This window comes from Clupea harengus, chromosome 4, assembly GCF_900700415.2.
Source record: "Clupea harengus chromosome 4, Ch_v2.0.2, whole genome shotgun sequence".
NCBI lineage: Eukaryota > Metazoa > Chordata > Actinopteri > Clupeiformes > Clupeidae > Clupea > Clupea harengus.
The window spans coordinates 1,140,191-1,155,190 of NC_045155.1; the positions used below are offsets into that span (position 1 = coordinate 1,140,191).

Here is a 15,000-nt window from a genome sequence, read left to right on the forward strand (position 1 = left end):
GGGATTGAAATGAGATGCTGACATAATCTTCTCTATTATTTGTACACTTTATAGCCAAGCGAAATAAAGGTGTGGTTTGGCAAAAAGTGAGCACCCCCTACACATGATTTCTTTTGGATATAGCTGGTCCTCACAGAAAGTGATGTGTAAGGACTCTAGGAGTGGTCAATACTGCATCATATGTCATGACAAAACTAAATCCAGAGGATAACACTGTGTGCTTTGTTAGATACAGTATGATAATGGTGCGATCATATGAGTAGACAGTCTCGTGGCCTCCATTTTGAATTAGGCATTTCTGCTGTTCTTAAAGGTATGGCCAGTGATCATTGGTCTTTATTTTATTAAAGCTATTTATTCCACATTTTAAGTCCTTCAATGGTAGTAAATTGTACTAAATATAGTACAAGTATAGTACTAAATCCATATTTTAAGTCCTTCAATGGTAGTAAATATACATATCTCGAGGGTTGTGAAGTCGTTGAAAGTATAGCCCTTAGGTAAATGCCATGAATTGCTTTATGATAAGATCCACTACTTACAGTTAAATCACTGTTATATAACATTTTAGATGACTGAGGTGGTATTGGTGGTCATTTATGCCAGGTATTGTCTTAAGCAGACTGAGGAGAAAATTGCATGCAGAAGGAAACCCATTAATCGGCAGGCCACATCCTCCCTATATGTCATGTGGTAGGACTGCATCTTTTACAGGCAGGACATGCAACTGTATGCTATCTGCTGATTTTTGTTAACAATTTCTGAAACGCTTCAACATGGGGAACTAAAATTAAGTATTCAGATTCTCAGATTCTATTTTTAATTATTTATTGGTATTAACCCCTTTTAGAGTCCCAGCCTGAATCCTCCTTCTTCTTCTCATCTTTCCTCCTCTTCTCCTGATGTCTCAGGTGTTGTTTTTATCTGTTCTCAAACAGATTGAATAGCTTCTTCTCCTCTTTCTTCTTCAACTGCATGTCCAGAAAAGCCCTGTGGCTTCCTATTGTTTCTTATTACCTGGTATTTAGTGACTTTCTCTGCTTGGTTTTCCACTGCCTTCTCACTGCTTTTGTTATCAGTTCTTAGTTTAGTTGTTGTTGTTGTGCGGTAACTCTGAGATGTGTATTGATTCACAGTCTTGTCTGCTGCATGAGCATAGTATTAGAACTCTGAACTTTGAGGCTTCAAGACAGAGAAAGCTTTTTTTCACCTCATCGAATGGTGCAGGCTGCCTTTGCAGCTCTGCCCTCAGTGACTTAATTTGGAGCTCATGGTCCTTCCTCAGGTCCGACACCATCATCATCATCCAGAGCCTCTCCAGCAGAGTCTCCTGTTTCTCTCTGAGCTTCTTCTGCTCCTCCTCCTTCTCAAGGATACGCTCCAGGACGCTCACCATTCAGCTCTCATTAGAGCAGTTGCCCAACTCGGTCAGTGTCTGGATCAGCTTCTGAATAAAAAAAAAGCACAGGTAATGAGCGTTACTGTTTTATACCTAAATATTAAATAGATATTTGCCCACCCAGATTCCCAGCCTTGGCATATCAGTCATTTTATGATTTTTTTAATTAAAACAAATATTTTCAGTGATCTCTTGATCAGGTCAGCAGTGTAATGTTTCATCTCATGTGCTTTTCAGTGAATGTTGGAACTGTATCATTTCGTCACTGATTGTGTGTCACAGCCTGGTACACGCCCTCCCTAGTCAGTGATCTGGCATGTCGTCGCGGTTCTGTGTGCCCCCCGTGCCAGGTTTTCCCTCTGCCCTGTCTCCTGGCTGACTGACAAGCAAGGCATCCAATCTCTGGTGCCTGCTCCACCACACCTGACTCCACTCCACTCTCGTCAGCCACAGCTTTTAAACCGCACCAAGACTGACATTCACCGCCAGATTATCGTCGTTGTGCTATAACTGGATGTTTGCTGTCTTCGACCCAAGCCTGTTTGTGGACTTTGAATTTTGCCTAGCGTTTTGGAAACCTTTGTGCTGTCGTGCCAATCTGGTGCCAACCTTTTTCTGTTCAGTCAAGCCAAGCCCCTTTGTACTGCTGCCTGTATACTCTCTGCCTACCTGTGTACCAATCTCTCTGCCTGTTTTTGGACTCCTGGATATTTGCCTGAACGTTGCCTGTCCTTCTGCTGTGCCTAACTCTCTCTGCCTGTGTATTGACCATTGCCTGACTAGTGACCTTGGGTTTTTGCCTGTACCTCTGCGGTCCTTTTTTTGTCTATTTTTGAGTTCCCTTTTTGACTCTTGTGTTGCCAACTGGGTGTCTTGCCTGACTGTCTCTTTATTCATATTAAAAGAACACCAAAACCCTCCATCTGTTTCTGAGTCTGCTTCTGAGTGTGCTACCTGTATCTGGCCTCATCGGCCCTGACATTGTGATCTGTTGTCAAGTTGGTTTCTTTTCACAAACTCCAATCCAATCAATGTCTATCTCTCATAACGAAACTAGTGGACAACTGAAAAGATATTATAAAACCCTTAATTTGATGCTAATGCATAACTTAAGAACGGTTGCTCTTAGCCATCAAAATCATAAGGGAACCTACCATGCAGCACTGCTTGGAAAGATTCTAATTCAAGCTTAAGCCAGTTAATGATCAATATCTTATTGTAGTCAGAATTGTCAGCGAATTAGGCCTATTAAAATCATATTTCAGATGTTCATAATATCACATGAAGCCAAGGCAAAAGCAGAGCACATTTGGTCAATGTAGAGAGCGCTCCTCGGACGAGATCAAACAGTTCACACATCCAAGGCAATCGCCTTTGCCTAGCTTTCTTGATCAAAATCAGTCAATTTCGTTTATTGATAATTGTAGCCAAATTCGCCATTACTACTTTCACCTACTTTTACCCTCAGGGTTAACTGGTGTTTAACATCAACTTTAAAATGTTCTGCTTCTGTGGCTAACAAAAGTATAAAAATGACTGAACCATGGATCTCATATTTGTTGTGTATGGTCAGAACAAAGGATGGTTTGTCTACAGTGTGTATTTCCTGATGTGTCTTGAGATTTGAAATACACCTAAACCTTTTTATCTATTCAATTCTGTTCTCAGTCTTCTAAATGTGAAAGAAAGCGTTTCTTTAGTGTGTGTAAAAGAGTGTTTTTTATTAATAATAATAATAATAATAAAAATTATAATAATGAAGGAAACATTAATCAGTAATAAATCAAGGGGAAAATATTACTAAATAAAAAAAAACTTTTGTAATAGAATGGGAAAGACAAATGTTAATATTTTATTTATTATTGACAGTTATGTGGTATTCTCTCTCAATATGTAGCAGGAGTGTAGATGCTGGGAGGTTAGATGTATGCATTGTTTCACCCAGGAGGATTGATCATTTTCTTTCTCTTTTTATTTTTGTAAACCCAGAGCAAATGTCTTCTGTTTTTGAGTAGTTTTCCCTCATGTTGTTGTATTTATTACATTCTTGTCAGGAAAAGTAACTCATACTCCACTACCCCATTACTACAGTGAGGGCAGAGTCTGTTTTTCTCGAGGTAGCCATGTTTGTCTGTGACTAACCTTTTTAATGACAATGCTATGTTCCCTCCCCCTGTTCTCTTTCTTTCTTCCTCCATCTCTGACACTCAACACATTTTTGAGCTGTAGACAATCTTCATATGAGGCGCTGTTTAGGCCATATATCTAAAAAGCTCACACATACACATACAAAAAAACACTCACTTCAATTTTTTTACTTTTTTATTAAATTCACGTTTCAATCTCTACCCTAACATGTGTTTCAAATATGAAGAAATAATACTTCATCGTGTACATCAATTTTTTTTTTAAACTCATCAAAAATATTTCAGTAAGTGATAATCCATCATTTATTAGCAGGGCAGCACACCACATGAATGGATCTTCTGGTGTCTCTTGAGACTACATATTCGGCTAAAGGCCTTTCCACACTGAGAACACTGATGTGGCTTAGCCCCAGTATGGATCTTCTGGTGTCTCTTGAGATGAGACATCCAGCTAAAGGTCTTTCCACACTGAGAACACTGATGTGGCTTAGCCCCAGTATGGATCTTCTGGTGTCTGTTGAGACTAGACTGAGGTGGCTTTTCTCCAGTATGTGTAATCTGATGGTGGGTGAGGTTAGACCTATTCGTGAAATACTTTCCACATGTGGTACACCGATATGGCTTTCCCCCAGTATGGATCCTCTGGTGAGACTTGAGATGAGACATTCGGATAAAGGTTTTTCCACACTGAGAACACTGATAAGGCCTTTCCCCAGTATGGATCTTCTGGTGTGTTTTAAGATGACCCTTATGTTTAAAGGTTTTTCCGCACTGAGAACACTGATAAGGCCTTTCCCCAGTATGGACCTTCTGGTGTTTCTTAAGATCATCCATTTGGCTAAAGGTTTTTCCACACTGAGAACACTGATAAGGCCTTACCCCAGTATGGATCTTCTGGTGTCTCTTGAGATGAGACATTTTGCTAAAGGTCTTTCCACACTGAGAACACTGATACGCCCTTTCCCCAGTATGGATCCTCTGGTGTTCCTTGAGGCTATATATGTAATTAATGGTCTTTCCACACTGAGAACACTAAACTGGCTTTTCTCCAGTATGTTTCATCATATGTACGGTTAAGTGTGAGCGATTGTGACATCTATCTTTGTTTCTTTTTTCCTCAGTTTTCCCCCTCTTGTTAGACTGGATACTTTGAAGGTCTCCTATAAAATTATTAAAAAAAGTTCAGTAATATCTTCTCTCTTCTCCTCCTTCTGGGATGTAATTTTTACAATACAGATACATATCTTTAATTTTGTATCACTTGGGAGTAAATTGGATGGCAGACACTTTCTCTCCTTTGAATGTAACAGACTACAGACAGTATCCCATAAGTAAGTTATCCCCACAGTATCTCTGTTCTCTGAATAAGCCTTGCATTGTGAAGCACAAGTTAGCCATTCAAGTATTGTAACTATACATAACACATTACGATGAACAAGCAACTTACTTGTAGTAGAAGAGACATAGTGACCATATTCACTGAAATCAAATTCTTCTTCATCTGTAATTTCCATTGGTGAATACTTTTCTTCTTTCATGGTTGGTGACGTGTATATTTCAGTCTTGATTTCAAAGTCCATTCCAGGCTTTTCCTCTACTGTCTGAATTTCAGACAAATACTCTTGTAGGAAATCATCAAATTCTTCTTTTTTATCTCCTTCTTCACTGACATGAGCTGTTGTGATGGTTCAGTAAATCCAGACATTTCTGACTTTTAGTTCTGTTTTGGAAACAGAAACTCGGTGAAACTATTCTTCAATAAAACAATAAAGTGAAAAATCTACAAAGTAGCTAGTATAGTTGTACTGCTGGTGAATTACACATACAGTATACTTCCAGAGCATCCCAGCACCAGCCTCAAAAAATGTGAGTTCATTAATCTGACTCTGTGGTTATAATATAATGCTTCTTCTGTCTGACCTATTAGCTTCCTGGATTCAAACCTAGCCAATCAGCTGTAGGAGCTTTTGGAATGCAAATTAGCTCAACTCAACCTGCTGAGACTACACAAAAGGAGTGTAGTAGGGGGGTGGGGTGGATGTGTGAACTGAACGGTGATGGAGATGATGTACCTTGCTTTGAGAATGTAACACTAGTAAATACAATTTACATGAATGAAAAAGACTTTCTCTTTGGCAGTACTCCAACTAAATCTTGCCTGTACATCTGTTGTGACTGACATAAAAATTGTTTATTTACTCACAATTCTCTCAGAGATGCTTGCTGACTTGTTCTTGTACTGCACCTTTAATCTTTATGTTCATACAATAGGAAAGAAACCTGGGGAAGAGGTTGTGGGACGGGTAAAAAAGAGGGACGGGTACCATGGATTTGCCTTTTTGCCATACAAATATTAGTACATATATTTATTTTTGCTAATGTAAAGCATTAAAAGTTGTAGTCAGGGATTATGGCAAGAGGTTGATGATCAAATCACACTGGCACTGATTGTATAGTCTTGGCCCTGCAAATGGGAAACAAACACCGAAATTATTTTGAGGACACACCCTGAACAGACAGCTAGAAGACTGTGAGGAGCAAGTTGCTAGATTTGACCAAAAGTGACCTGAACCTTTAAGTTTCTTTTTCTTTCTGTGATTCAGTGATTTTCTTGACATGCACCTACAGGTTACTTTGACAGATACACAGATCAAAGCACCTGCCACAGCGTTGTCACATTAGTCCATACTTTTTTCTGGTAATTGTTCAACAACAATAATTCCCAAAGTGCTTTGTACAATTTATGTTTTTGAATTCCCACAAAGTCATAATGAATCAGTAGTATTCATGTAGAAGCAGAAGACAGAGAAGGAGTAGTGACCAGACAGAGGTTTCAAAGAATGCTATTTTCAGGGTTGTAATACCAAAAAAGAAAACCTTGAGGCCCAAATACTGGGGAGTTTGTGCTGATGACAATCTAGCCTTCAGCCACATTCACAAGGCATTGGGTAATTTATCCAGATGTCATGAAAGATGTTGCAAGAGAAAAGGAAGTTTCTTTGTGGTTCATGCAGCAATCTGTCTTTATTCCAGTAAAGTGTAGTATTGAAGCACGTGGAACATACTCTTGATTCAGCGGTGCAGATCTAAACAACAAGCATATCCAACTCTAGCTATGTCTAATGTTTAAGACACCTTACAGGCTTTAAATGTAAACAAGCTAAGCTTCTAATGCAAACAGGTCTGGCAACCTTTTGTTGTTCTGTATGATGATCAGGTTTCTCTGACCTACTGCCTAAGATGGTTCTCAAATGGCCTATCCCATTTCCATACTATGATTAATTGCTCACAGCTCAGTTTGCTTCCTGACCCCAGGTGTCTGAGCAAATCCAGTGTGGGGACCTTTCCTTTGTTACCATGAAGATTAACATTTTGGATAGCAGCTGCTTGATCATGAACTCACAGGATTTATTGTAATCACAAACACTGACAAGTAACTTGGAGAAAATCAGTTTCAAAAGAGTTTTCTAATTGATGTTGTGCTTTACAGAACTTAAATCCAACAGAAGTGCTTTGGTTGATTTAGCTACAAAGCCTCTAACACCCATCTCCACTGGTCTTGTGTGTGATGCCCAACCTCGTTGCCTTGGTTTCGCTACCAGTTCCGCATTCTTTAGCTTCTTCCTTTCAAATGTTCCCCTAATCACATCTTCAAAGGGAATTCTTAACTCAATAAAGTTAACAATGTACAAGTACTGACACTTACAATACAACACCATGTCTAGGTGTCATAGAAGTCACAACAATGAATTGTGGAACATGACGTTTTCTACTGACACCCACCAGTAATCTCCAGTCCCACATGCAGGGATGGATTAACGAACGGGCCTACCGGGCCCAGGCCCAGGGGCCCATGAGCTCAGGGGGCCCCTAAGCCAGAGCCTCTGCGTGAAGTCGCTGTTATGTATCTCTTATTTGTGGTTGAAAAAGGTGTATTTTGTTCATTTGCTAATGGCTTTAATTGAGTATACCTGTGCTGTTACAGAAAATGTGCATGTGCGCCAGGGGCGTAACTATAGACAATGCAGCCAGCGTGGAAGGTTCGTGGGCAGAGCAGACCCTGCATTCTATATTTTTCCAAACATTTGAATGCTAAAGTGTCGCTAGTTTAATGCGACAGCGATCAAGGATAATTTATATTTGGATCAGTAAAGATCCCTTATGCTATATATCCCCTCAAAATGGCAAACTTGTCTCTGTCATGGTTTTCATAATTTTTAGGGGGAAATCGTCAGTAGCAATCTATAACACAATTATATGCTTATCGTGCATACACTATAGAAACTATTAAAAAAACGATTCAATTAAATGGATAATCTCTTATTTAATTTGTTATTTTTGTCATACACAGATATGCAATGATGATTGCTGGGTAATATGTATCTTGTTCGCCAATGTCAAGTCTCTATTTGATCATGTGACGAGACGATACGATATAGCTCGTTTTGGCGCAGAATCTGAACGTCAAGACCTACAAGCAGTACGGTACACTTGCCGAACGATGCCTTTCAAACATAAAAGTGGTAATGCATGATTGCTCTTTCAATGGACAGGATAGCAGCATGCCACCCCACACACACCTCCCCCAGATCACAGCCCCAGCACGACTTCTACACCTGGACTGTACATAGTTATATTTATTTACGGATAGGCTGTTCACCCCATCCAATCACTCAGAGACCCAGCACAGATATCTAGGGCCAGCTGCTCTGTGTTTTATTTATCTTATTTATATTTTTTATTCCTACTACCTTGTAACCCACTCTTACCTGTAACTCTCCTTGCTGCTATTATACCTGAATTTCCCTACAGGGATTAATAAAGGTTTATTTTATATTATCTTTATCTTATCTACATTTAAAGTATGGCAAGAAATCTCTTCACCTGCTCACTTTTAAGAGATACTGCCTATTTTGCAGACTAAATGAAACCGAATAATTAGACAGTGCATCTTCTCAGTTCAGTTGAAGTTCACATAAGGTTCATCGTTTACTTTCGAAATGCTTGAATTGGCACAGGCCCATCATTAAAGCCTGTTTCACGTAGAAAACCCATAAATGTATCAGGTAAAAACAACACAGGATAGATAAGACATTTTTATTCCCACTCAGTCTTCCATAAAAATAAAGTCACGGGTGTTGTGTATTCCCAACATACTTTATTTAACAGGTTGCTACAGAGCGCGAATCTCAGCAAGATGTGTAAAACATGTAAGGTAGCATGCCAGTTTACTTAGCTATGGGCAATCCTGGCTATTTCTGGCTTAGGGCCCCATTTTAACAGTTGGCTGTTGCCTGGGTGTCAATATACACTAATTAGCTGCTGATTTAAATTTGTGTGTTTGGGGGTCAAGCAGCGAAGCTGCACAGGCACCCAAAAGGTTGCCATTTCTTATTATGATCTTAAGTTAAGTTAAATTGGGACTGTACCCTCAGGTAGACAACTCGCTATCATTTCACACAAATGGTATTCTGCTATTTAAACCATTTAGGTACTTGAAAAGTCCCCCTAGCTAGCTAGTTTGCTAGCATAGCAACCAGGAAATACAGTTTGCAGCTTAGTCTGAAATAAGGCTACAAAGTAACTAGCTATCATTTTACGCAAATTTGTCTCCCAGTGTAGTCAGTGAAATTCACTTGGGGAAATGTTCTGAAGTAAGACAGGCTGTCTGACTGTCATTATAGCACATTAATGACAGTCGAACCTAGTTCATTTGAAAGAAGCCTATTATCAAACATGAAACATGAAAATTCTCTCAAAACACAAATATATTTTTAATAACGAAGACCCAGGAAAGATACAGAAATTCACTTGGTAACTAGCTTAAGTAGTTATTTTCCTGCCAGCTGCAACCAACACATAACATGGCAGCAAGCTTAAGAACTACAATCCCTATGAGGAGTAGCCACAAGGTTATCACAAAAGGTTGGAATACAAACCTGTACCTTTAACACTTGGGAGGCCAAGACATGTTATGCATTGTTTCACCCAGGAGGAATGATCATTTTTCTTCTCTTTTTATCTTTGTAAACCTAGAGCAAATGTCTTTCATTCTTGAGAAGTTGGTACTTTTTCTTGTCTAGGCGCTACCTGCTGCTTGTCAATTATATATTTCACACATACATGGACCCCCCCCTCCAAATACCTGGGAAAAAAAACACTCATGTTTCGAAAATGAAAAAAAACACATTTTTTTTTTAACTCTTCTAATCAAAAATATTTCAGTAAGTGATACTCCATCATTTATTAGCAGGGCAGCACATCTTTTGAATGAATCCTCTTGTGGCTCTTGAGATGAGACGTTTGCCTAAAGGCCTTTCCACACTGAGAACACTGATGTGGCTTTGCCCCAGTATGGATCCTCTGGTGTCTCTTGAGGTCAGACATGTGGATAAAGGTTTTTACACAGTGAGAACAAAGATAAGGCCTTTCTCCAGTATGGATCTTCTGGTGTCTCTTGAGATCAGACACATGGATAAAGCCCTTTTCACACTGAGAACACTGATGTGGCTTTGCCCCAGTATGTTTTTTCTGGTGTGTTTTAAGATTACCCATATGGCTAAACGTTTTCTCACACTGAGAACAATGATAAGGCCTTTCCCCGGTATGGATCTTCTGGTGTGCCTTGAGATGAGACATATGGATAAAGGTTTTTCCACACTGAGAACACTGGTGTGGCTTTGCCCCAGTATGAATCGTCTGGTGTCTCTTGAGATGAGACATATGGATAAAGGCCTTTCCACACTGAGAACACTGATGTGGCTTTTCTCCAGTATGGATCTTCTGGTGAGCATTAAGATTAGTCATTTGGCTAAAGGTTTTTCCACACTGAGAACAATGATAAGGCCTTTCCCCGGTATGGATCCTCTGGTGTTCCTTGAGGAGAGACATGAGACGAAAGGCCTTTCCACACTGAGAACACTGATTTGGCTTTTCTCCAGTATGGATCCTCTGGTGTGTCTTAAGAGTACCCAATTGGCTAAAGGTTTTTCCACACTGAGAACAATGATAAGGCCTTTCCCCGGTATGGATCCTCTGGTGTCTCTTGAGGTCAGACATGACACGAAAGGTTTTTCCACACTGAGAACACTGATTTGACTTTTCCCCAGTATGGATCCTCTGGTGTTCCTTGAGGCTGTATATGTAATTAATGTTCTCTCCACATTGAGAACACTGAACTGGCTTTTCTCCAGTATGTTTCATCATATGTACGGTTAGGTGTGACAGGTTGTGACATCTGTCTTTGTTTCTTTTTTCCTCAGTGTTCCCCCTCTTGTTAGACTGGATCCTTTGAATGTCTCCTATAAAATTATAAAAAAAGTTCAGTAATATCTTCTCTCTTCTCCTCCTTCTGGGATGTAATTTTTACAATACAGATACATATCTTTAATTTTGTATCACTTGGGAGTGACTTGTGATGGCAGACACTTTCTCTCTTTTGAATGTAACAGACTGCAGATAGTATCCCATAATTAAGTTATCCCCACAGTATTTCTGTTCTCTGAATAGGCCTCGCATTGTGAAGCACAAGTTAGCCATTCAAGTATTTTAACTATACATAACACATTACGATGAACAAGCAACTTACTTGTAGTAGTCTTGATTTCACAGTCCATTCCAGGCTTTTCTTCCACTGTCTGAATTGCAGACAAATACTCTTGTAGGAAATCATCAAATTCTTCTTCTTTTATCTCCTTCTTCACTGTCATGAGCGGTTGTGATGGTTCGGTAAATCCAGACATTTCTGACTTTAGTTCTGTTTGGAAACAGAAACTCTGTGAAACTATTCTTCAATAAAACAATAAAGTGAAAAATTTACAAAGAAAGAACAACAGTATAGTTGTACTGCTGGTGAATTACACATACAGTATACTTCCAGAGCATCCCAGTGCCAGCCTTAAAAATGTGAGTTCATTAATCTGACTCTGTGGTTATAATATAATGCTTCTTCTGTCTGACCTATTAGCTTCCTGGATTCAAACCTAGCCAATCAGCTGTAGGAGCATTTGGAATGCAAACTAGCATGACAAAGGATTATGGGCAGGTCTCTGAGCACCGTTTACACGTCTGATGTTCCTCGGGTGGGCATGGCCATAACTCAACCTGCTGAGACTACACAAAGGAGTGTAGTAGGGGGGTGGGGTGGATGTGTGAACTGAACGGTGATGGAGATGATGTACCTTACTTTAAGAATGTAACACTAGTAAATACAATTTACATGAATGAAAAAGACTTTCTCTTTGGCAGTACTCCAACTAAACCTTGCCCATACATCTATTGTGACTGACATAGAACTAGTTTATTTACTCACAATTCTCTCAGAGATGCTTGCTGACTTGTTCTTGTACTGCATCTTTTATCTTTTTGTTCATACAATAGGATTGACACCTGGGGAAGAGGTTAGGAGTAAAAAAGAACTTTAACCCATTTTGATTGAGTCTTCTTTTAGAAACTAAACATTCAAAATGAAACTAGCCCATTAGAAACTAGTGACATGATGTTTAGTTCTGTTAAATATGGTAAATTCCTTGTGCTATTGGTTGGGGAATTCCCAGTGGCCAGTCCTCTCACTATCAGAAGCAAGTACTCATAGCCAGCAACCTAACCAACGTAACAACTGCCCAACCATAGATACAACAACGCACGACTGGCTGGAGACAGCCAGAACAGCTGCATGTTGTACCCAGGATCCTTAAGGCCCTCCTTCATAGTAAAACAGGCCCAGTCTGTAGCCCACAAGTCCTAAACACAACAACATGATTGCCCAACCATACAACCTGAGCAACAGGATACTACAACATCAACAAAGCTACCTTTGTGAGCATTTCACTGCGGTTTTCAAGCAGGCACCTTCCTTCATCAGTGTTTCGTTGAATTAGGCCCACAGTGCCTCCAGAAGGCTCAACAGTGGTGTCTGGCATCCCAGAGCCACCCACATCATACTCATAATGGGTTAGAATACATGCCGCTAACAGATACACCTTAAAATAGACCTCGATAAGATTTCACGTAGCTCAGTTTTAGTTCCGTTTGATTCATGACCCCAAGTAGTCTGTGCGCGTCTCAGTCACAACCATTTGGCTCGCTTTTTCAGGAGCCTTAGGCAACTCCTTTAAAGCTCCTTTGAGTGACCTTCCTCGAAAACTTAAATCCAACAAAAGTGCTTTGGTTGATTTAGCTACAAATCCTCTAACACCCATCTCCACTGGTCTTGTGTGTGATGCCCAACCTTGTTGCCTTGGTTTCGCTACCACTTCCGCATACTTTAGCTTCTTCCTTTTAAATGCTTCCTCAATGGCATCTTCAAAGGGAATTCTTAACTCAATAAAGTAAACATTGTACAAGTACTTACACTTAGAATACAACACCATGTCTAGGTCTCAATGAAGTCACAACAATACATTGTGGAAAATGGCGTTGTCTACTGACACCCACCAGTAATCTCCAGTCCCACATGGACAAATACTAATGAAGGTCCTTACAATTTTAGGTTTTGAATCAGTCTAGTTTGTTAAAGGAAAAAGATGTGCCTTCATAATTATGAAAAATCAAACCAACAGCACTTCAATGTCAGTTTTACAAACCGCTGAGACCCAGCAACTCCAGTTTGGGCATTTGTTCAGCTGTGTTGATGTGTCATTCAAGATGTGTTGAAATGGAGGGACACAGACCTGAGACATTATTCACTCCTTCACTGATCCTCTACTCTACTCTACCATTACTCTAGAATCTAGTATGGCAACAAATCTCTTCACCTGCTCACTTTTAAGAGAAACTGCCTATTTTGGTTACAGGCTAACAACTCCAGGGAAGTGTAGAAAGATAACTGGCTACAAACAGTCAAGCACTTATGTTGAGGGTTGGTGACGTGTACATCTCAGTCTCAGTCAGGCCATTGAGGGGACCCTGGAACATGCTAACAAGCTGAATCAGTTTTGACCTCCCAACCCCCATGAGCTCAGCAGGGTAGACTGGGTCCCCACTCATCACCTCCACCAGTGCCCCTATTCACACCTAGTACGGTAATCTAGACTATTCTCATCCGTAGTTCCACTTTGGTGGAACGAGCTGCCTAGCACTACCAGAGTAGGGGCGTCCCTCTCTACCTTCAAGAAGCTCTTGAAGACCCAACTCTTCAGAGAGCACCTAGCTTCCTAACTTGCACTTCTACTAGTACTTAACTTAAATATCAAAATTGTCATTAACCTATTATTATTTTTGGCATCAAATTACTGACAATAAGATAAGAAATTGTTGATTTTAGGAGGCTAAATTAGAAAAAGGAAACATGACAATTCTCTCAGAAAAAAAACATGTTTTTATTAAAGAGGACCCAGGAAAGATACAGAAATTCACTAAGTAACTAGCTTTAGTAGTTCTTTTTCTGCCAACTACAACCCACACATAACATGGCAGCAAGCAGAAATAACCACAATCCCTGTGAGTAGCAGCCACAAGGTTATCACACAAGCTTGGAATACAAACCTGTACCTTTAACAATTGGAAGACCAAGGCCTGTTAGACTCTTTTAGGTAGTCTGACATGCCTCAATGCTTTTGTATATTTCACCTCCCTAAAACATTAATTAAAAATTGGAATATATGATTGTTCTAGAAGAACTCAGCAATAATTGGATGAGGGAATGTAGTACAGTAATGTTTCATTTAAATCAAATGTAATTATACCCTTACAAAAACCTACTTTTACATTAAGGGTTAACTGGTGTCCACCATAATATGGTGTCAACCATAAAATGTTTTGCTTCTGTGGCTAACAAAAGCATCAACATTAATGAACCAAAGATCTGATATTTTCTGTGTATGGTCAGAACAAAACAGCATGGTTTGTCTAGTGTATATTTTCCTGTTAAGTCTTGAGATTTGAGCTACACTTAATGCATAGAGATTAATGCATTGTTTCACCCAGGAGGAATGATCATTTTTCTTCTCTTTTAGAGATACTCTCTTTCTAGAGATACTGCCTATTTCGGCTACAGGCCAACAGCTCCAGGGAACTGTAGAAAGATAACTGGCTACAAACAGTCAAGCACTGCCGTTGAGGGTTGGTGACGTGTACATCTCAGTCTTGCATTCACATTCCATTCCAGGCTTTTCTTCCTCTGTCTGAATTTTAGACAAATACTCTTGTAGGAAATCATCAAATTCTTCTTTTTTTAGCTCCTTCTTCACTCACATGAGCGGTTGTGATGGTTCAGTAAATCCAGACATTTCTGACTTTAGTTCTGTTTTGGAAACAGAAACTCAGTCAAGCTATTCTTCAATGCAACGATATAGTGAAAATCTGCAAAAAAAGAACAACAGTATAGTTGTACTGCGGGTGAATTACATATAAAGTATACTTCCAGAGCATCCCAGTGCCAGCCTTATTTTGCTGTCAGTGTAGTCATTGAATTTCACTTGGGAATACAGTATGTCTTGAAGTAAGACAGGCTGT

The 15,000-nt window shown here is 39.7% G+C and overlaps 1 protein-coding gene across 8 annotated transcripts in view; it reads right to left on the reverse strand.

Annotated features, from left to right (window-relative positions):
- LOC116220255 (zinc finger protein 664-like) overlaps window positions 1-15,000 on the reverse strand; it is a 90,263-nt gene that overhangs the window by 16,373 nt on the left and 58,890 nt on the right. For all 8 annotated transcript variants that reach the window (XR_006152352.1, XR_006152351.1, XR_006152356.1 and 5 more), the window contains one exon: window positions 5,750-5,826. Coding sequence is in view for 4 of the 8 variants with exons in the window: in XM_042707556.1 (XP_042563490.1) it covers window positions 5,794-5,826 (33 nt within the window). In the remaining 4 variants the exon portion in view is untranslated. The remainder of the gene's footprint in view (window positions 1-5,749; window positions 5,827-15,000) is intronic.